The sequence below is a fragment of the Zootoca vivipara genome, chromosome 2, assembly GCF_965207765.1.
Source record: "Zootoca vivipara chromosome 2, rZooViv2.hap1.1, whole genome shotgun sequence".
Classification (NCBI taxonomy): Eukaryota; Metazoa; Chordata; class Lepidosauria; order Squamata; family Lacertidae; genus Zootoca; species Zootoca vivipara.
In genome coordinates, this window is record NC_142584.1 from 32316811 (window position 1) to 32332741 (window position 15931).

At 44.6% G+C, this 15931-nt stretch overlaps 1 protein-coding gene across 4 annotated transcripts in view; it reads right to left on the reverse strand.

Annotated features, from left to right (window-relative positions):
- Positions 1–15931, reverse strand: part of UNC13D (unc-13 homolog D) — a 55758-nt gene that overhangs the window by 5887 nt on the left and 33940 nt on the right. For all 4 annotated transcript variants that reach the window (XM_035104510.3, XM_035104507.3, XM_035104509.3 and 1 more), the window contains 17 exons: positions 14869–14986; positions 14133–14257; positions 13105–13195; positions 12599–12655; positions 12174–12271; positions 11341–11392; positions 9894–10024; positions 8859–8979; positions 8114–8257; positions 6452–6550; positions 6079–6285; positions 5299–5367; positions 3172–3251; positions 2306–2411; positions 2107–2178; positions 1572–1655; positions 826–946 (listed from right to left, as the gene is read on the reverse strand). In XM_035104510.3, coding sequence (XP_034960401.1) covers positions 826–946; positions 1572–1655; positions 2107–2178; positions 2306–2411; positions 3172–3251; positions 5299–5367; positions 6079–6285; positions 6452–6550; positions 8114–8257; positions 8859–8979; positions 9894–10024; positions 11341–11392; positions 12174–12271; positions 12599–12655; positions 13105–13195; positions 14133–14257; positions 14869–14986 — 1775 coding nt within the window. The remainder of the gene's footprint in view (positions 1–825; positions 947–1571; positions 1656–2106; positions 2179–2305; positions 2412–3171; positions 3252–5298; positions 5368–6078; positions 6286–6451; positions 6551–8113; positions 8258–8858; positions 8980–9893; positions 10025–11340; positions 11393–12173; positions 12272–12598; positions 12656–13104; positions 13196–14132; positions 14258–14868; positions 14987–15931) is intronic.

Consider the following 15931-nt stretch of genomic DNA (forward strand, 5'->3'; position numbering starts at 1 on the left):
CACTAAGCAAAGGGCGCCTTCCTGATGCAGCAACTCTCTGGAGCAGGTCCATCCATTTTTCCCCCCTTGGCTCACTTTTACTAAAATCTTTATTTACCAATTCCAGGTCCCAAGCATGCAGAACTCACGCTGTGTTCTTAAAAGAGCCAAGTGTGTAAACGCTCAAATGTTCTCCGCTGTGATTTTTGCACAAGGAGTCAAGTGCACTTAAGTGAGACAACAACCACCTCTTCTGGAAATGTGAATGAACTGCACTGTAGTTCCTACAGACTGCTCAGCCCCTTCTCCCTTCAGATATTAAAGCTGTATTTATCCAAACCACCAGCAATTGCAATTGCCTTTCAGATTTGAATGGGACTCCCAGATGGGACCAGTGCTGCTCACACATGAATGTTTTCTGCAACATCTATACTCTACCGTTGTAACCAAAACACCAACCTGTATTTTCCAGTTTTCTAGTTCGGCATTCTGTTCTCACAGTGGCTGAACAGTTGCCCATGGGAACATGAGCGCAAGAGCACTCTCCCCTCCCGTGGTTTCCAGCAACTGCTATTCAGAAGCCTTGCTACCTCCAACAGTGAAGGCAGAGCATAGCCATTGTGATCACATTTTCTCTAAACTTAAAACTCCCAAATGTTGCAACTTTGCTTCATAAGGGAAGTGATTCACTCTCCCTTGTCATCATCATTCTGATCGACCGTTTCTGAACTTTTTCCAACTCCTTTTTGAGACGAGGCAACCAGAACCGTATACAGCATTCCAGGATCATGCGCCTGCACTAATAAGGAGATGAGACACGTTCCTTTGGCTCAAGGGCTCTCTCACCATTGGAGTCCAGGGGAAGGAGGTTGACAGCGTTGAGCACCTCGACGCGCAGCTTTTGTTCCGAGTGGCGGTAGAGGGCCTTGATGGTCACAGCCCCGTATTTTTCAGGGCTAGCCTCTGTCTAATAAGAACAACCAGAGAAGTCAGGATGCATTTCAAATGCCCCAGTTTGCTTGCCAGCAATTAATGGTCCTGGTCTCCCTATACCATAGTTGTAAACGGTGATAAACATCACTTCAAGTTCCATCTGGGAAATTAGGGATGGGGGAATCTGTGGCCCCTACATATGTTTTTGGAGTGTGACCCATCAGCCCCAGACAGCAAATAATCAGGTAGTATGGGAGCTGTGATCTAATAAGAACTGTTGGGCCACAAAATGTAAGAGCCTGCTAGATCAGGCTATTGCCCCATCTAGGCCAGCATCCTGTCCTCACAGGGGGCAATCAAGGGTCGATGAGAAGTTGGACCTGAGCACAACAACTCCCTCCCCTCCTACTCTTTTCGAGCCACTAGTATTCAGAGGTGTACTGCCTCCAACAGTACGAGCGGAATATAACCTAACTCTCCATCAATTCGTCTATAAGAACACAGGTCTCACATCCCTGCTGTAAATCAACAGTGATGATCTTAGCCACAAATAACGCAAGCAAATAAGACGTAACAATATCATTCAGCACAAGGAAGAGCGAACAAGGAGATGCAATCTTCTTCGTAAACAGGAGCCAGAGCCCACTGAAGTCACACACCTGCTGCTGGATTCGGGCACTGAAGTACTTCTGGATAAGATTTCTGCTGGTGGAAGAGCAGAGGTCCAGTTCTTCTTCCAGAGCCTAGGAGACAAGTGGGTTTGAGCAGAAATTGTACTAGTGGGATATTAAGCCATTTTTTAAAAAACAAAACCAACCCCCCAAATTGACAGATTATGCAAGACAAATTAAATTTGAAACAGGTAATCTAAGCAGCAAGTAAGACTGGAGGCCCACTTGTTCTAAGGATCACTGGTGATCAGCAATTACACCATTCTTAGGTGATGTTTTGTGCATGCCTAGGGTGGATCTATATAGGTGTTTTTTTTAAGTGCTATAGAAAAACACGTTATAAAAGCTCTTAATGGAAAATCCCATTGCTCTACAGCGCCATCTGGTGTCACATTTTTATAACGCAATTATAACGATTTAATTGACAAGTGTAGCCGAGTCCCATTGGCTTGTTCATGGTGGAGGGATCCCTCACCCCGCTCCCAATGCTCCAGAGAGCCCAATTGGGCTTGTAACATCTTACTGTAAATGTTGCAGTGTGGAGGGTATCCTCTGGCAGACCACAGCCATCTCCATGAAAACACCGCTCCAAGTTCTATGGAATGAGAGGGGTTGGGGGGAGGGGGGAGAGAAGAAATAAAAGGACTGAATGCTCCATTGTTAAAGCCCAACAAAGAAAGTCAGGTGCTCCGTCCTACATTCTATTCCACATGTCTAAGTACCTTGAGGGCAAACTGCAATTTCTTGAAGTACGCCAAGTTGCCAAGTTGCTGTTTTGCAGCCCCTTTCAGCATGTCCAGAGTGTGAATCCACAGCAGCTCCAAGAGGCTGTTTGGAGGGGAGAGAAAGCAGAGATGGAAACTAGGTTGCCACTGGATACCAGCAGAATCCGTTAGACTCTGGGATGGACGAGAAAGAAAGCCAGGGGCAGCTTACTAGCTCCCTTATTCCCAGAGGTTTCATTTATCAACTTTAAACTAAATTCTGTGGGTGAGGTGAACTATGGGTGAAGGGGGGATTTTATTTTTTTAAATGCACAACAGTAGACTCATCATAGGCGGTCCTAGACCCAGAAGTAAATTGGTAAAATAAAGGTTTTTTAAACATAGCATTGGAGAGTCCCGCTAGCATTCAAAGGAGCTCCAATATTTCATTTTATTTACGTAAGAATATTTATGCACCTCTTTTCAACCATAACGGTTTCCAAAAACAGTTCAGAAGAACAAGACAGTTGGGAGGCCTCTAAAGGACCCTGTGTCTGTTTGATCCCTTCTCAAACATCTTGCCAATTTGCTAGGGATTCAACACTGGGGCCCAAGGAAGTCGAAATAAGTAAAGAATGGAATGCCTCTGAGCATGTGCAGAGTGGCTACCATCCCCAAATAGCCGTAACTAGTAAATCTGCATTTGGAGAGCTTCAAAACCCAGCAGGGAAACACTGGGATTATGTGCTGCAGAATTTCTGGGAGGGAGAAGATCCTTCTACTGGACATAGGGCCACAGACTACTACTATACAATGTAATTGCTACTATAAAATGATGATTGGAGAAAAAAATATATCGTAACAATGTCAGGCTTCTGGCTCACCTGTTGAAGTTCTCTTGGACCAGGTTCGCACTTAGATACTGGAACTCGCATTCCAAAAATATCATTAAAGGGGTGATGCACTAGAGCAGCAGGGAGAAAAAAGATCAGAGAAAATAGAGAGAAAGGGAAGAGTACTGTGGAGTCTATACTGAACATTTCAGAGGCCTCCATACAAGGTATGTAAAATGCCTTCCTCTGCTGCTGCTCAACATGGCCAGCAAAACATTTTTGAAGGCTTTTTACCCTATGTGCTAGCTGGTCAACACTCTTATGCACACAGTCTCTGTGTGCCAGTGTAGCCGCCACCTGAAATATACAATGCTAACACATGTACATTGCATGAATAAGAGGCAACATGTAGGGTAAAAAAAAATGTGCTTTTTGAAAATTACACTCCTCTTGTGTGTCGTACTGATGGCACTTTTAATATCCTCTGTATGTGGTTTATAACATAGAGGCAAAAGATTGTTGGACTCCCTCTCCAACCTAGCCTAGTCCAAAGCAGGTAAGATAAAAGACAAAATGGGGGGATGATGCCCCTGCAGTTTGGACCACACACCCCTCTGAGATTCATGAAGTGCCTTCAGTTACCTGCATTACGTGTTGCCTGAAAATGTATCTCTTTGCTCAGGCCTTTCCTAACTCTTAAGACTGGATTCTGCACCCCTGCATTGTCCTAATATTGTATTTTATTGTGTTTTTATGATCTTAGTAATTTTATGCTATTTTTTTACTATAGATATGCACATCAATAGGATTCCCCACCCCACCCCAACATTAAGCCGTCTAGCAATTTTATCAAAGAAATAAAACGTGTTGTGGTAATGATCCTCCAGTCAGTGCATATTGCAACACTGCAGAGGAGTTCACCCTACAAACTGAGCAGAGGAAAATATAGGACAGATTTCTGTCTCCGGTAGAATTCACAGCAACCTATTTATGACTGGATTTTTTTTAACAAAAACAACAACAAGAAAGCAACAAATCATAAAGGATAATATCAACGTCCCAATAATGGAATACTGAAAGGTATCGTTTTTGTAAAATATGTAGGGATTTATGATATGTAAAATGAACCATGGAAAGAGAAGGGAAGTCCTTGATATCTTAGGGATGTAAAAATGAATATTTTAAATTGGAAAACAGAAAAATTAATAAAAATTATACACACAAAAAGGACTTTAGATAGTCCTGGAAGATGATAAAAAAAAGAAAAAGAGAGAAAGTGTCAACTTCTCTTAGCTCTGTGGAGGAATTCTCAAAGCTAATTCTATATTGTTACCGGTATTAGTAGTTATTAGTAGTAAAAGTAAAGATAAAGGGAACCCTGACCATTAGGTCCCGTTGCGGACGACTCATCTCACTTTATTGGCCGAGGGAGCCGCCGTTTGTCTGCAGACAGCTTTCGGGTCATGTGGCCAGCATGACAAAGCCGCTTTTGGTGAACCAGAGCAGCACTCGGAAACGCCGTTTACCTTCCCGCCAGAGCCGTACCTATTTATCTACTTGCACTTTGATGTGCTTTCAAACTGCTAGGTGGGCAGGAGCTGGACCGAGCAACGGGAGTTCACCCCGTCACAGGGATTCGAACCACCGACCTTCTGATCGGCAAGCCCTAGGCTCTGTGGTTTAACCCACAGCGCCACCTGCGCCCCTGTTATTAGTAGTCGGAACACAATAGTAGTGACAATAAAGTGACGGTAGTAACAGCTGTGGAACAAGGTGGGTGTCGCCATGATTGCTTGCCTTTTTTTACATGAACTTACATACTCCCATTCTTCTCAGTAAGTTCAGACGTGACTCAAGCCGCCCTATTTCCACCTTCTTTGTGGCTCCTGAACACCTCCCTGCACCACCTCTACAGAGATCTAACATATTGCTCCAAAAATGCCAAACTATTTGCTGAAAAGTCATACAGCCCTATGCTCCAGAAGGCATAGATCTTACAGTTCAAGGCCGAGAGTTAAAACCAGGGGCATGAGTATTGTACATTACTAGTTTCGGTTGTGGCTTCTTTTGAATGTAGGACTAGCCAAGACATGGATAGGGCAAAAGAGCCAAGAAGCACATTTAGCACAACAACATGTAGCCTAAAAAAATGATTTATTTCGGCATTCCAAGACTCACATCTTCTGGGTTCCTGGAAGCACTGCAGGTGTACAACTCCTGGATGTGCCTGGCAATTCCAGCATGCAGCTGCCAAATAAAAACGCATGTGCTTAATATTACCTATCAAAATATGCTTTCTAAGTGCTCAAAACAGTTCACATACATTATCTTAGTAATCACTGCATTAGTCAGGTATGGAAGGCTGCCATTACATGCCAATATAAAATACCTCTGCCAATGGTGTGTCTATTTCCTAGTTTTTACAACGTTTCTGCTGCTTTAGACAAGGAACGCGGGGGGGGGGGGGGACTGAAGGGCAAAACTCACTGGCAAAGCATTTGCTTTGCATGAATAAAAAGTCCAAGTGGGAAATGCTGGATAGCTGCTGCTAGTTAATGTAAACAATCTTGAACAAGATAGGCTATTTGGTCTGAGTCTCCTATAAAGGCAGCTTCCTATGAAGATTCCCCCCCCTCCTCTTCTGCTTTGGCTTCTGAAATTTCACACAGAACAGTGTGAGAAATTTTCATAAGAATTATTTTAAAAATGTTAATGTTTTCATACAAATCTTGGGTTTCTTGAGATGCTGAATTGTATGCAAAATCCCGCATGCTCAGTATGGCTCTTGTACAGAAATGCAGAATACACACAGCTTTATCTCAGGGAGCCGTAACCACGGGTTGCAAAACATGGGCGATCTCGTGTTGGCCCCATTCTGCCATTTCCAGCCATGCCCCTCCCAGACCTTTCCCTGCCAGACTGAGCTTATCAAGAGGAATGCCAAGGCTGCCGGGTTACTTTGCTTGCCAGGGTCTGCACCACGCCACGGATCTCGTTGTTGAGGCAAGTGACGGTAGCCTGAAGCTGGTGATGCAAGGTGTGCTGGATCTGCTCTGGCGCAATGACTGCTCCCGTCTTCTGCTCCAGGCGTGCCCAGTCCAGCTGGGACGGCAGCTTCAGGATCATCATGCGGAGCTGCTCGATGTTGTTCACCACAACGCAGAGCTGGCGGGGGGGGGGGGGAGAGAAATAAAGCAAGAAACCTATGCATTCCACCTGCTGTGAAGCAGAATGTCAGAATTCTGTAGCCTCAAGAGTTGGTGGGACTTTCCCACCTCCCAAACGCCTACTTGAACAGCGCCCTTTGTCAGAAACTGGCTCCATCGCTCACCCTGTTTGCAGCTTCTCCCTCTTTGTGTTTCTTTGATGACAATTCCTCTGCCCTTGTCTTGATCAGCCGGCAGTACATCAGAGCAATTTTACATATGTCCTAAGAAGTCAAAAAAAAAAAAAAGAAGGAAGAAGCTTGAGGATGTTGTGCTCTATGGAGGTAAAGACTCCCAGTGCATCAGTTCACCGCATGGATTTCACTGCTTCCTACAAGGATGTGGGAAGGCCTAGGCAGAGGAGATTCCTTCATCAGGCAATAAGAGCATCGTAAGAATGAAATACATCTGGTCTGGGGGGTAATTTGGGTAATTAGGGACCAAAGGGGTGGCAAGTGGGCAAGAAATATCTTTAAGAAATAATAATAATAATTAACAAATAAATATTCCTATCCTCTATCCCAAATTAAGGTGGGTTCTTTTTTTCTACTGGAAGAATGTAATACTTCTTTTCTAGTACTACTTCTCAGAGTATAATGAAAGAGCAGGTGTAAAAAACTGTGAGACCAGGTGCAAGCACAAAGCACTGGGCTTTTTGTTGTTTCAGCTGCTGTTGACCTGCTTGATTGTTTTTGGGTCTCATCTGTATGCCTCTTTGAGGACTATAGGTTCTCAGCTGGCACCCTTGTTTCCAGCATCTTAAAAGTTTCAAGTGCCAGGTTCATGTACGAAGTTGTGTACAGTGGGGTGGATCTTCCCCAACATTCGTAGGATTTGTTTCTGTGCATCACACGGAATCTCAGTGTTACTAAATTGGAACATCTTCCTCTATACTACACCTCCAGGGCTAATGTGAAGATCCATCAGCTCTTGCACTTCCTGAATGTTATGACAAGTTCTCCAATCGAAAAGCTGTATCAAAATATATTTAGATGTATGTACAGTACATTGAAAGGGACCCAGGTGGCGCTGTGGTTAAACCACTGAGCCTAGGGCTTGCTGATCAGAAGGTCGGCGGTTCGAATCCCTGTGACGGGGTGAGCTCCCGTTGCTCGGTCCCAGCTCCTGCCAACCTAGCAGTTCGAAAGCATGTCAAAGTGCAAGTAGATAAATAGGAACCGCTACAGCGGGAAGGTAAACGGCGTTTCCATGTGCTGCTCTGGTTTGCCAGAAGTGGCTTTGTCATGCTGGCCACATGACCTGGAAGCTATACGCCGGCTCCCTCGGCCAATAAGGGAGATGAGCGCGCAACCCCAGAGTCGGTCACGACTGGACCTAATGGTCAGGGGTACCTTTACCTTTACCTTTTACAGTACATTGAAAAAGTGCATTTAAATTTTTTTGAAATATACGTTTAATATATATATATATATATATATATATATATATATATATATATATATACAGTGGGACCTCGGTTTATGAACACCTCAGTTTATGAATTTTCGGTTTACGAACACCACGGACCCATTTGGAACGGATTAATTCACTTTCCATTACTTTCCATGGGAAAGTTCGCTTCAGTTTATGAACGCTTCAGTTTATGAACAGACTTCCGGAACCAATTGTGTTCATAAACCGAGGTACCACTGTATGGGTATTTAAATGCTATTTTTGGTATGGATTTCTGCACAAATTCACAGATTAATGTGGAAACAAGAGCGAAAAGACTTATGAGTGGATCACAGATGAAAATGGAACACAGCCCATCCTTACTGTATACGCACCTCAACAAATTTCACCATGATCATGAAGGCCTCTTCAGGATCCGGCCAGTCCAGTTGCTGCCAGGTCTTTACCATCTGAGCATAGCAAGTTGATAAGTCCACCGTGGATGTGCTGTGCTTATTCAGCTCTCCTAGTGGTGTCAGCTGAAGAGAAACAAAAGAAGGGAAACGGCATAAATAATCAAGGGCAGATTTGTTGAGTGCTTCAGTTAATTTGGAGCCTGGATCTCTAGGAACAAAAGGGGATTTTCACACCTGGCTGGCTGTTCGTCTGATCACTTAATTTAGAATGCTCCACTTACTTCAGTGATGTTGGTCCAGTGGAAGTAGCTATTAAGACTTTGGAGGGGGTATTAAAATTAAAAAATGCTTACTTAAATGCACTGGGGTTTTTTTTCTGTGGGGGGATGACGCAGGGGTATGCATACCTCTAAACATTTTGTGAATCTAAGTTTGGCCTCATTGAGGGGTAGTATTTCAATATGAGTAGGAAAATTAGAGTACCTCTCTCCTTTTTTGAGGGGGGGAAAGCACTGATTAAATGTGTCTTCAACCTAACAATGATGATGATGATTTTGCACACATTGTTCCTTTTGGGATTTAATCCCGCTTTGCATCTCACCAGAACGGTCACCATGTCTATTGGCAAAAGTCACCTGTTAATACAGGAGCCTCTATATGTGAATGCCATAAGGCTGTAAGCAATAAGAATTGACCCTTCCCTGGATGGGGATCCATTCATTACCTGGTCTACCTGGATAGCTCTCTGAGTCCTTTCTAAGGCTATGGTGTATGCCTTCTGGAGCCACTTGGGGATGGCTTCCTTGAACCACTGGTGGTAATTTGTCAGTTCAAGAGGACCTTCCCTGGAAAGAAAAGATACAAAACCAGAACCTACGTACTTAACCCAGAAGATTCAATAACTGAGACTAAGTCATCTAACTTGTGCTAAATTTCTGCCTGAATTGGCTCCACGGATTAGTCATCCCGGCCAGGGGCAACAATAGCAAGTCTGTCCCAACAGGCCCTTCCTTGTGCATTGTTGCACACCACTCCCAATCTTCAAGCAATGCAGGATTCTAGGGGTTCCAGGGTTCATGTTCCCTTTTGAAACCATACTGGACCCTGCATAGCTTGGCAAATGTGCTGGCAGCTTTATTGCTGCAATACTATCATGTTAATGAGGCACAGCAGAGACTGGTTTCTTTATGATCTATGGTTTATTTGCACATATATACAACCCGAGCCTATGATGGAGGAGGGGTTTGCAGCATTAATGCCCCAAAAGGATCTTGTTTCTCCCATAGCTACAAGCCTTGGATTCAAACAGAAATCAAACACTGCTCAAGTGCTGCTCTAACTCCCTGTCCAGCTTTTTTGCTTTGCTTCTAGGTCACATCACTGCCACTTTCAACTCTAAACTCAGGCTTTGTCCTTCTAACTATCTCTGAGTTGAGGGAGGGGCTCCACCCATTTGCTATTTTGCTATCTCACATAGAGCCCCCTTTCCTTTGTTTCCCTTAATAGCCCATCACCCAATCACTTCTACACAAAATAAGATAGCCTGGCTTATTTATTTATTTTAACACTTGCTGGATTCAGGGGTTAGAAGGGCCTCACATGCAGCCTGCTCCCAACCCCAAACTCATAACACTATAAGCACACGCACACACAGAAATGCCCACACACTAGTGAAACGGATAAGGAGCCTCCATGTGGTGGCCATAAGAACAGATCCAAGGCTGAAAGCAAAAGCTTTGACCTTCAAAGAGGTCAGCACCTGTTGCACACAAGGTCCTTCATGCGATATAGTTCCTGCAGGCTGAGATAGAGCTGGAAAAGACTCTCTGCTGTGAGCTGGGACATGCCACTGTCAATCTTTCTCAGCTGCTCCTTGACATAATGGGAAACCTAGAATGGCAACAAAAACTAGAGTGGGCCAATGAGAACCAGTGAACATACAGCAGGCCCTGCAATCCAGAGGGCAGACAGCCATTCCTATTGACTCAGGGAAGACTCATTTGATAAGCTGTGCTTTGGGTAGCCTTTGAATACTATTATTTTAAAAATTCAGCTGGCCTACAACACAACTGGTCAGATATTGGAAAATCCCGGCCCTAAGCACCAGGCTTCCTCAAACTCTGCCCTCCAGATGTTTTTGGCCTACAACTCCCATGGTCCCTAGCTAGCAGGACCAGTGGTCAGGGATGATGGGAATTGTAGTCTCAAAACATCTGGAGGGCTGAGTTTGAGGAAGCCTGGTCAGGACTGTCACAATTTGCATCCTGCTCAGATGCAAGCCCTGCATGGTTTGCTATTATTGTAGCTATTGCTCCTCTGCCGACCATCACCTGCCTGGAAATTAAGGCCATCACTGCCAGGTAAGTGAGGGTGGCAAGGACGGAGACATACTGGGGCTTGTGTTTCTCTCCCCACATTTTCCAACCTCTACTATGCAGAAAATTGGGTCCGTAATGGCTAGGGTTCTCAGTCTAACAAAGAGGAAGTATGTATGCCTTCTTCTTTAATTGATGCCATTGTTCCAAACATGCAAAAGGGCTCTTTCATAGACTAACCAGGACACTCCACCCAAGGCCCTGAACCTTCGATAAGCACATGAACCAAAAGGAAAACCACAGAGCATTTCCACCTGAAGGATTGCAAACATCTGTGGCACATTAATCCTGAATGGATCTGCCACATAACCTGCGTCACAGGTCTTATTTGAAAAAAGGGTTTACATTAAGAACACACACCCTGCCAAAAAAAAGAAAAAAACCCACCCCATTTTGGATCAGTGTGTAATGACTGATGGTGTTCCCAGAGCATCTGCAACAGCAAAACATTCAAGAAGAAGCTATGCCCAGAAACTCACAATCAGGGTCTCTTAGCACCTGAGCTGGACTGCATGTACTCACAGGGCTGGTTGGCACACACACTGATTCAAAAAACAAGATGAAATGGACCTATGAACCAGTTCCGAGATTAAACATGAACATAGCTGGTTCAGGGTAAGTGAAGCTTCATCGCAAATGAGACTCAGGTTAATCTTACCACCCACTGGGACTAGCAGACGAAGCCCAGAGTTCTTGCTTATGACAAAAAATAAAAATAAAAATTGAGGCAGTCACTGCTTCATCCTTTCCCCAGCCTCTTCCACCACTGCTGTGGCACATAAAAGAACTGGAGTCCTTCTTTGCAACAGATCCACAAAGCAAGCTACTCACCTGCTTCTGCATTTCAAGATATGCAATTGAGAAGAGGTCCACTCTGACAGTGCTACACAGGAGGGGGAGGGGAAAGAAACAGGTGGTCAGAAATGTGCCAAGAAGACACTGTATTACTGAATCCTTTCAGGCCCGGTAATAAGGAATCTGCAGCTAGAGGCCCAAAGCCAGATCCAGTCCCTTTCAGTACCAATCAAGCTGGGCCCCCAGAAATGTCAACCAAAAGGCAAACGGGTTGCACAGAGTAATTCATCGCTGCCATGCTGGGACTTGCCAACAGTTGCTGGAACCTGGGAAAGGGGCTGGGAGAGTGTTCTTGTGCTTGGGTCCTGCTTGTGTGATTCCTACAGGCATCTGCTCAGTTGCTGTGAGAACAGGATGCTGGGCTTGATGGGCCATTGGCCTGATCCAGCAGGCTCTTCTTATATTCCTATGTCCATTTTGAGGAAGGATAAGGAGAGACCCTGGTCCTCTGAGGCCCTGTCCTCAAAAGTGTCCATCCCATAAAAATAGTACGTAGCTAAAAATGTCAGAAATATCTGAGGAATTCCAGATGGGAGAGATTTAAACAGCATGAAAAGAATAAATTTCTAGGCAGGGGAATGGTACAAAAGAAGTCAAATTGAATGTGTGTTTTTAAGTAAAGTAATATTTAAAATAAACAAGTGTTAATTCTCCTGGGAAGAACTAGCAACTATAACACACTGGGGTAAGATTCTGCTATGCTTGGTCTCAACCGCTTGGACCTTCTGTTGCTAAAGAAAGATTTTGGGACATATTTCTTCAGCGGAGAGAGTGAGCAGGGAACAGAAAAATGTCTTCCAGAGACTTACTTGGTGAAATATTTGTTATAAGTTTTGTGGCTCCGCTGGAGATCCGCATTCACCTCCAGAAGAAGAGTGACCAGGGCCTTCCCACACTCCTCCATAGTCTGCAGAAGGAATGGAGAAGATAACAGGCAGTAAGTGCCAGTATGCCATATGGTCACCTCTCCTCCCCCCCCCTCTCACCTCTGCCACTTACCAGCTGATGATTAAGGAAGGCGCTGGTGGCCTTATCCGAAATTGCCTGGATTACATTTAACTACAAATGAGCGCTCATTTGGGTCTATCCATATGGACAAGAAATGCAATGTGTGAAGCATTGCCTACTTTCATCCATCCCAGAATCTATGAGATGCAGAATTCAACAACCCAGCAACATGCTCTCAGTGTAAGCTCTGTCCAACTAAAACAAACAAACACACACACACACTTACCTTTACCATCGGCTTCAGGTGTTGCTTCTTCATCTGAAACCACTCTGCTGTTCCAGTCTGAGAAAACAGGGCAAGGAATGAAGAGTACTACAGTCACGTTCCACCACATGCTTCCAAGCCCATTAAAAATCCACATTCAGATGTGAAGACAGGGATTAATCACATCTGAACAATGTATTAACTAGGGCCATGGCCGGAAGCTACATTGTGCTAGATACTCAAAGATCACACAAGACAGGGGAAAAGTTTCTGGGGTCTTAGACTGATCTTTTGAGCCTTCTAGCAAATGCTACTTGCTCAACAGACTCTCTGAAGAAAAGCTGAAGCATGGATTTCTCTAGGGTGGCAGTCATGGACAACCCAAAGACCAGCACTGGTGGTCAGTTTTGGAAAACAGGATTAGACTAACCATTTTCTAGCTCCAGCTCCACACTGAAGGAAGGAATATAGAAGCCCTCAATATCTCAATGTGAGCTTGGGGGGGGGGAGGCCCAGTGGCCATGTACCTTCAGTGCCTCTGTCACCATTTCCTGAAGGTCGGGGGTCTCTGTACAAAGTTCTCTGAAGGCTTTCATTTTACACATCTGCACCAAGACTCTGTGTGACAATGAGAAGAAGCATTGATGAAGTTTAATGCTATTTGAATAAACATTTGGAATTCATTTTTCCTATGGCCTAGAACCCTCATACGTATGGGACCGCCTCTCCTGGTATGTCCCACGGAGGACCTTACGGTCTTCAAATAAAAACATCTTGGAGATCCCAGGCCACTGGGAGGTTAGGCTGGCCTCAACCAGAGCCAGGGCTTTTTCAGCCATGGCCCTGATCTGGTGGAACGCTCTGTCACAAGAGACTAGGGCCCTGCGGGACTTGACATCTTTTCCACAGGGCCTGCAAGATGGAGCTGTTCCGCCAGGCTTTTGGCCAAGGCACAGTCTGACCCCCTCTTTCCTTCTATAATCCTCACAGAACTCTAATCCAATGGTTGCCATTAATTTGATTCTGAACTGAATTTAGAATGTATTTTAATTAATTGACTGTGTGATTTTATGCACATTGTGCTATTTTTACTTGTTGTTATCCACTCTGAGCCTGGGTTTGGCTGGGGAGGGTGGGATACAAATAAAATTGTTGTTGTTGTTGTTGTTATCACACATGAGTTGTGATCTCTCTTCTAGCAGGGCTCCTAATGGCTTTCCACACCATCAACCCTAGTACCCTTCAAGACCACCTTTGGTTAGGAGTTTGACGAATGGGGTTACGGTGGTGCTGGTCCCTTCTGGAAGGGCGATTCCAGAAGTTGACACTGGGTAATCTGTTACACTCCATCCTTTTGGTCCTTCAGTGTTCTATCTTATCCCTCAAGGTTATTACCATCCATACAGATGCAAAAGGAGAAATCCTCTGTAGGCTTGGACTGACGTGTCATCAGTATGCAGATATGACACACAGCTTTGCCTCTTTATTCCTAAGTCGAGGTGTGGGGAGGGCTGATTGTGGTCCCTTTTCATAGGGAAGCTTTGTGACAGCTCACCTGAGCAGTGATTGTAGCTTCTTTGTAGAATTAGGAGCAGAAAGCGGAAAGACAATCTGGTACTTCCGGATGAGAGAAATCCCATAGGCCAGCAAGGACTGAAAAGAGTCAGCCAGTTCTACATTCTAAGGAAAGCAACAAATATTTGTTTGTTTACATACATACATATATATATATATAGCAGACCTAGTGAGAAGTACCTTTTGAGAAAAGTGACCCACCCCCTCAGTCACCCAAGGAGGATCAAAGGCTGTGATAAGAAAAGAAAGCACTCGGGATTGATTAATCTAAATAATGTTATTATTTACACCCCACCCATCAACTCTGGGTGGCTTCCAGAAAAATATAAAAAGATATTAAAATGTCAGACATTTAACACTCCTCAAAGCAGTTAAGAAACCTGAAAGCAGTCTACATCCCGAAGCTGGTTTCACCCCAACCCTTCCTCCTCATCTATTGGTAACAGCCATACAGATCTTCCAAAATGACCCAAAAGCAGAACAAAAAACAAGAGAAAGTAGAAAAACCTGGTAAAGGGCAACCACAGCACTGAGAGGTGCCAAGTAGTGGCCATTTTTGCATACTTAAGTATTCACGTGCATAAGTGTTTCTGCATCAGTCCACATGGGGGGACTCAGCAGGAACTCCTTTTAGGTTAAACATGGTTCAGAGGCTGTCTCCTGCTGGACGGCATATTCTACTCTACTAGCACTTGCAATTCCAGGTTTCTTTTTACCTGCTCCTGTCTTAATCGACCTTCCACCCACTGGTACTCTATGCTGGTAATCTGGTGGAGCAAGCAGCTGCTATCAAACTCCAAGTTCTGGTAGAGCTTGCTGTAAGCCAGCCAGTGCCTGTGTCAAGGAGGGAGAAGTCACACAATAAGCACTGAAACGATGAGGATAAATGTCCCACAAAATTAGTAGGAAGGAACAATAGTCACTTCAAAAGGAATAGGAATATCAAAAATCAACCCAACAAAGAACTGCAGATTCTGCAATTTAAAACCCCCCACAAATGCTCACATTCATTAGCCAGGATGAAATTGTGCAGGTTACGTCTCTTTGCAGAAAACTGGGGCTAGGTTTTCTTAATGTATCTCGGGGGGGGGGGGATTTAGATTTTTGTAGAATTATCATACAGTTGGAAGGGATCCTGAGGGTCATCTAGTCCAACCCCCTGCAATGCAGGAATCCTGTCCATAGCTGTCCCTGAGTGGACTTGAACCATCAACCTTCTGGTTGACAGCCACAAGCACTGACCCATTGCGCCACCTACAGGGTGAAGAAGCTGAAACTGGTTATTGGAGATTGCTAAGCAATTCCACTTCCTGGAAAAGACCCTGATGTTGGGAAAGATTGAGGGCACTAGGAGAAGGGGACGACAGAGGACGAGATGGTTGGACAGTGTTCTCGAAGCTACGAACATGAGTTTGACCAAACTGCGGGAGGCAGTGGAAGACAGGAGTGCCTGGCGTGCTCTGGTCCATGGGGTCACGAAGAGTCGGACACGACTAAACAACTAAACAACAAAGCAATGGAAGAGAAGAGGGCTCTTCTGTCAATAGCTCTGGAAAGATCTGTTCAAAGGGGGTGCTTCACAATGTGGGCATAGTATATGGAAATGAATCAAACTCATGAATGGGATTCTAGGATTGACAGAGGAATCAGCAGAAGGCATCTGTGACTAAGGGAGCTACCAGATGACTTCTTTTATTGAGCATCCACCCCAATTTGTTTGCAGAGAGATTAGATGACATTGGCTACTTAAGGAGCATTTGTTCTGGTTTGTTTGTGAAG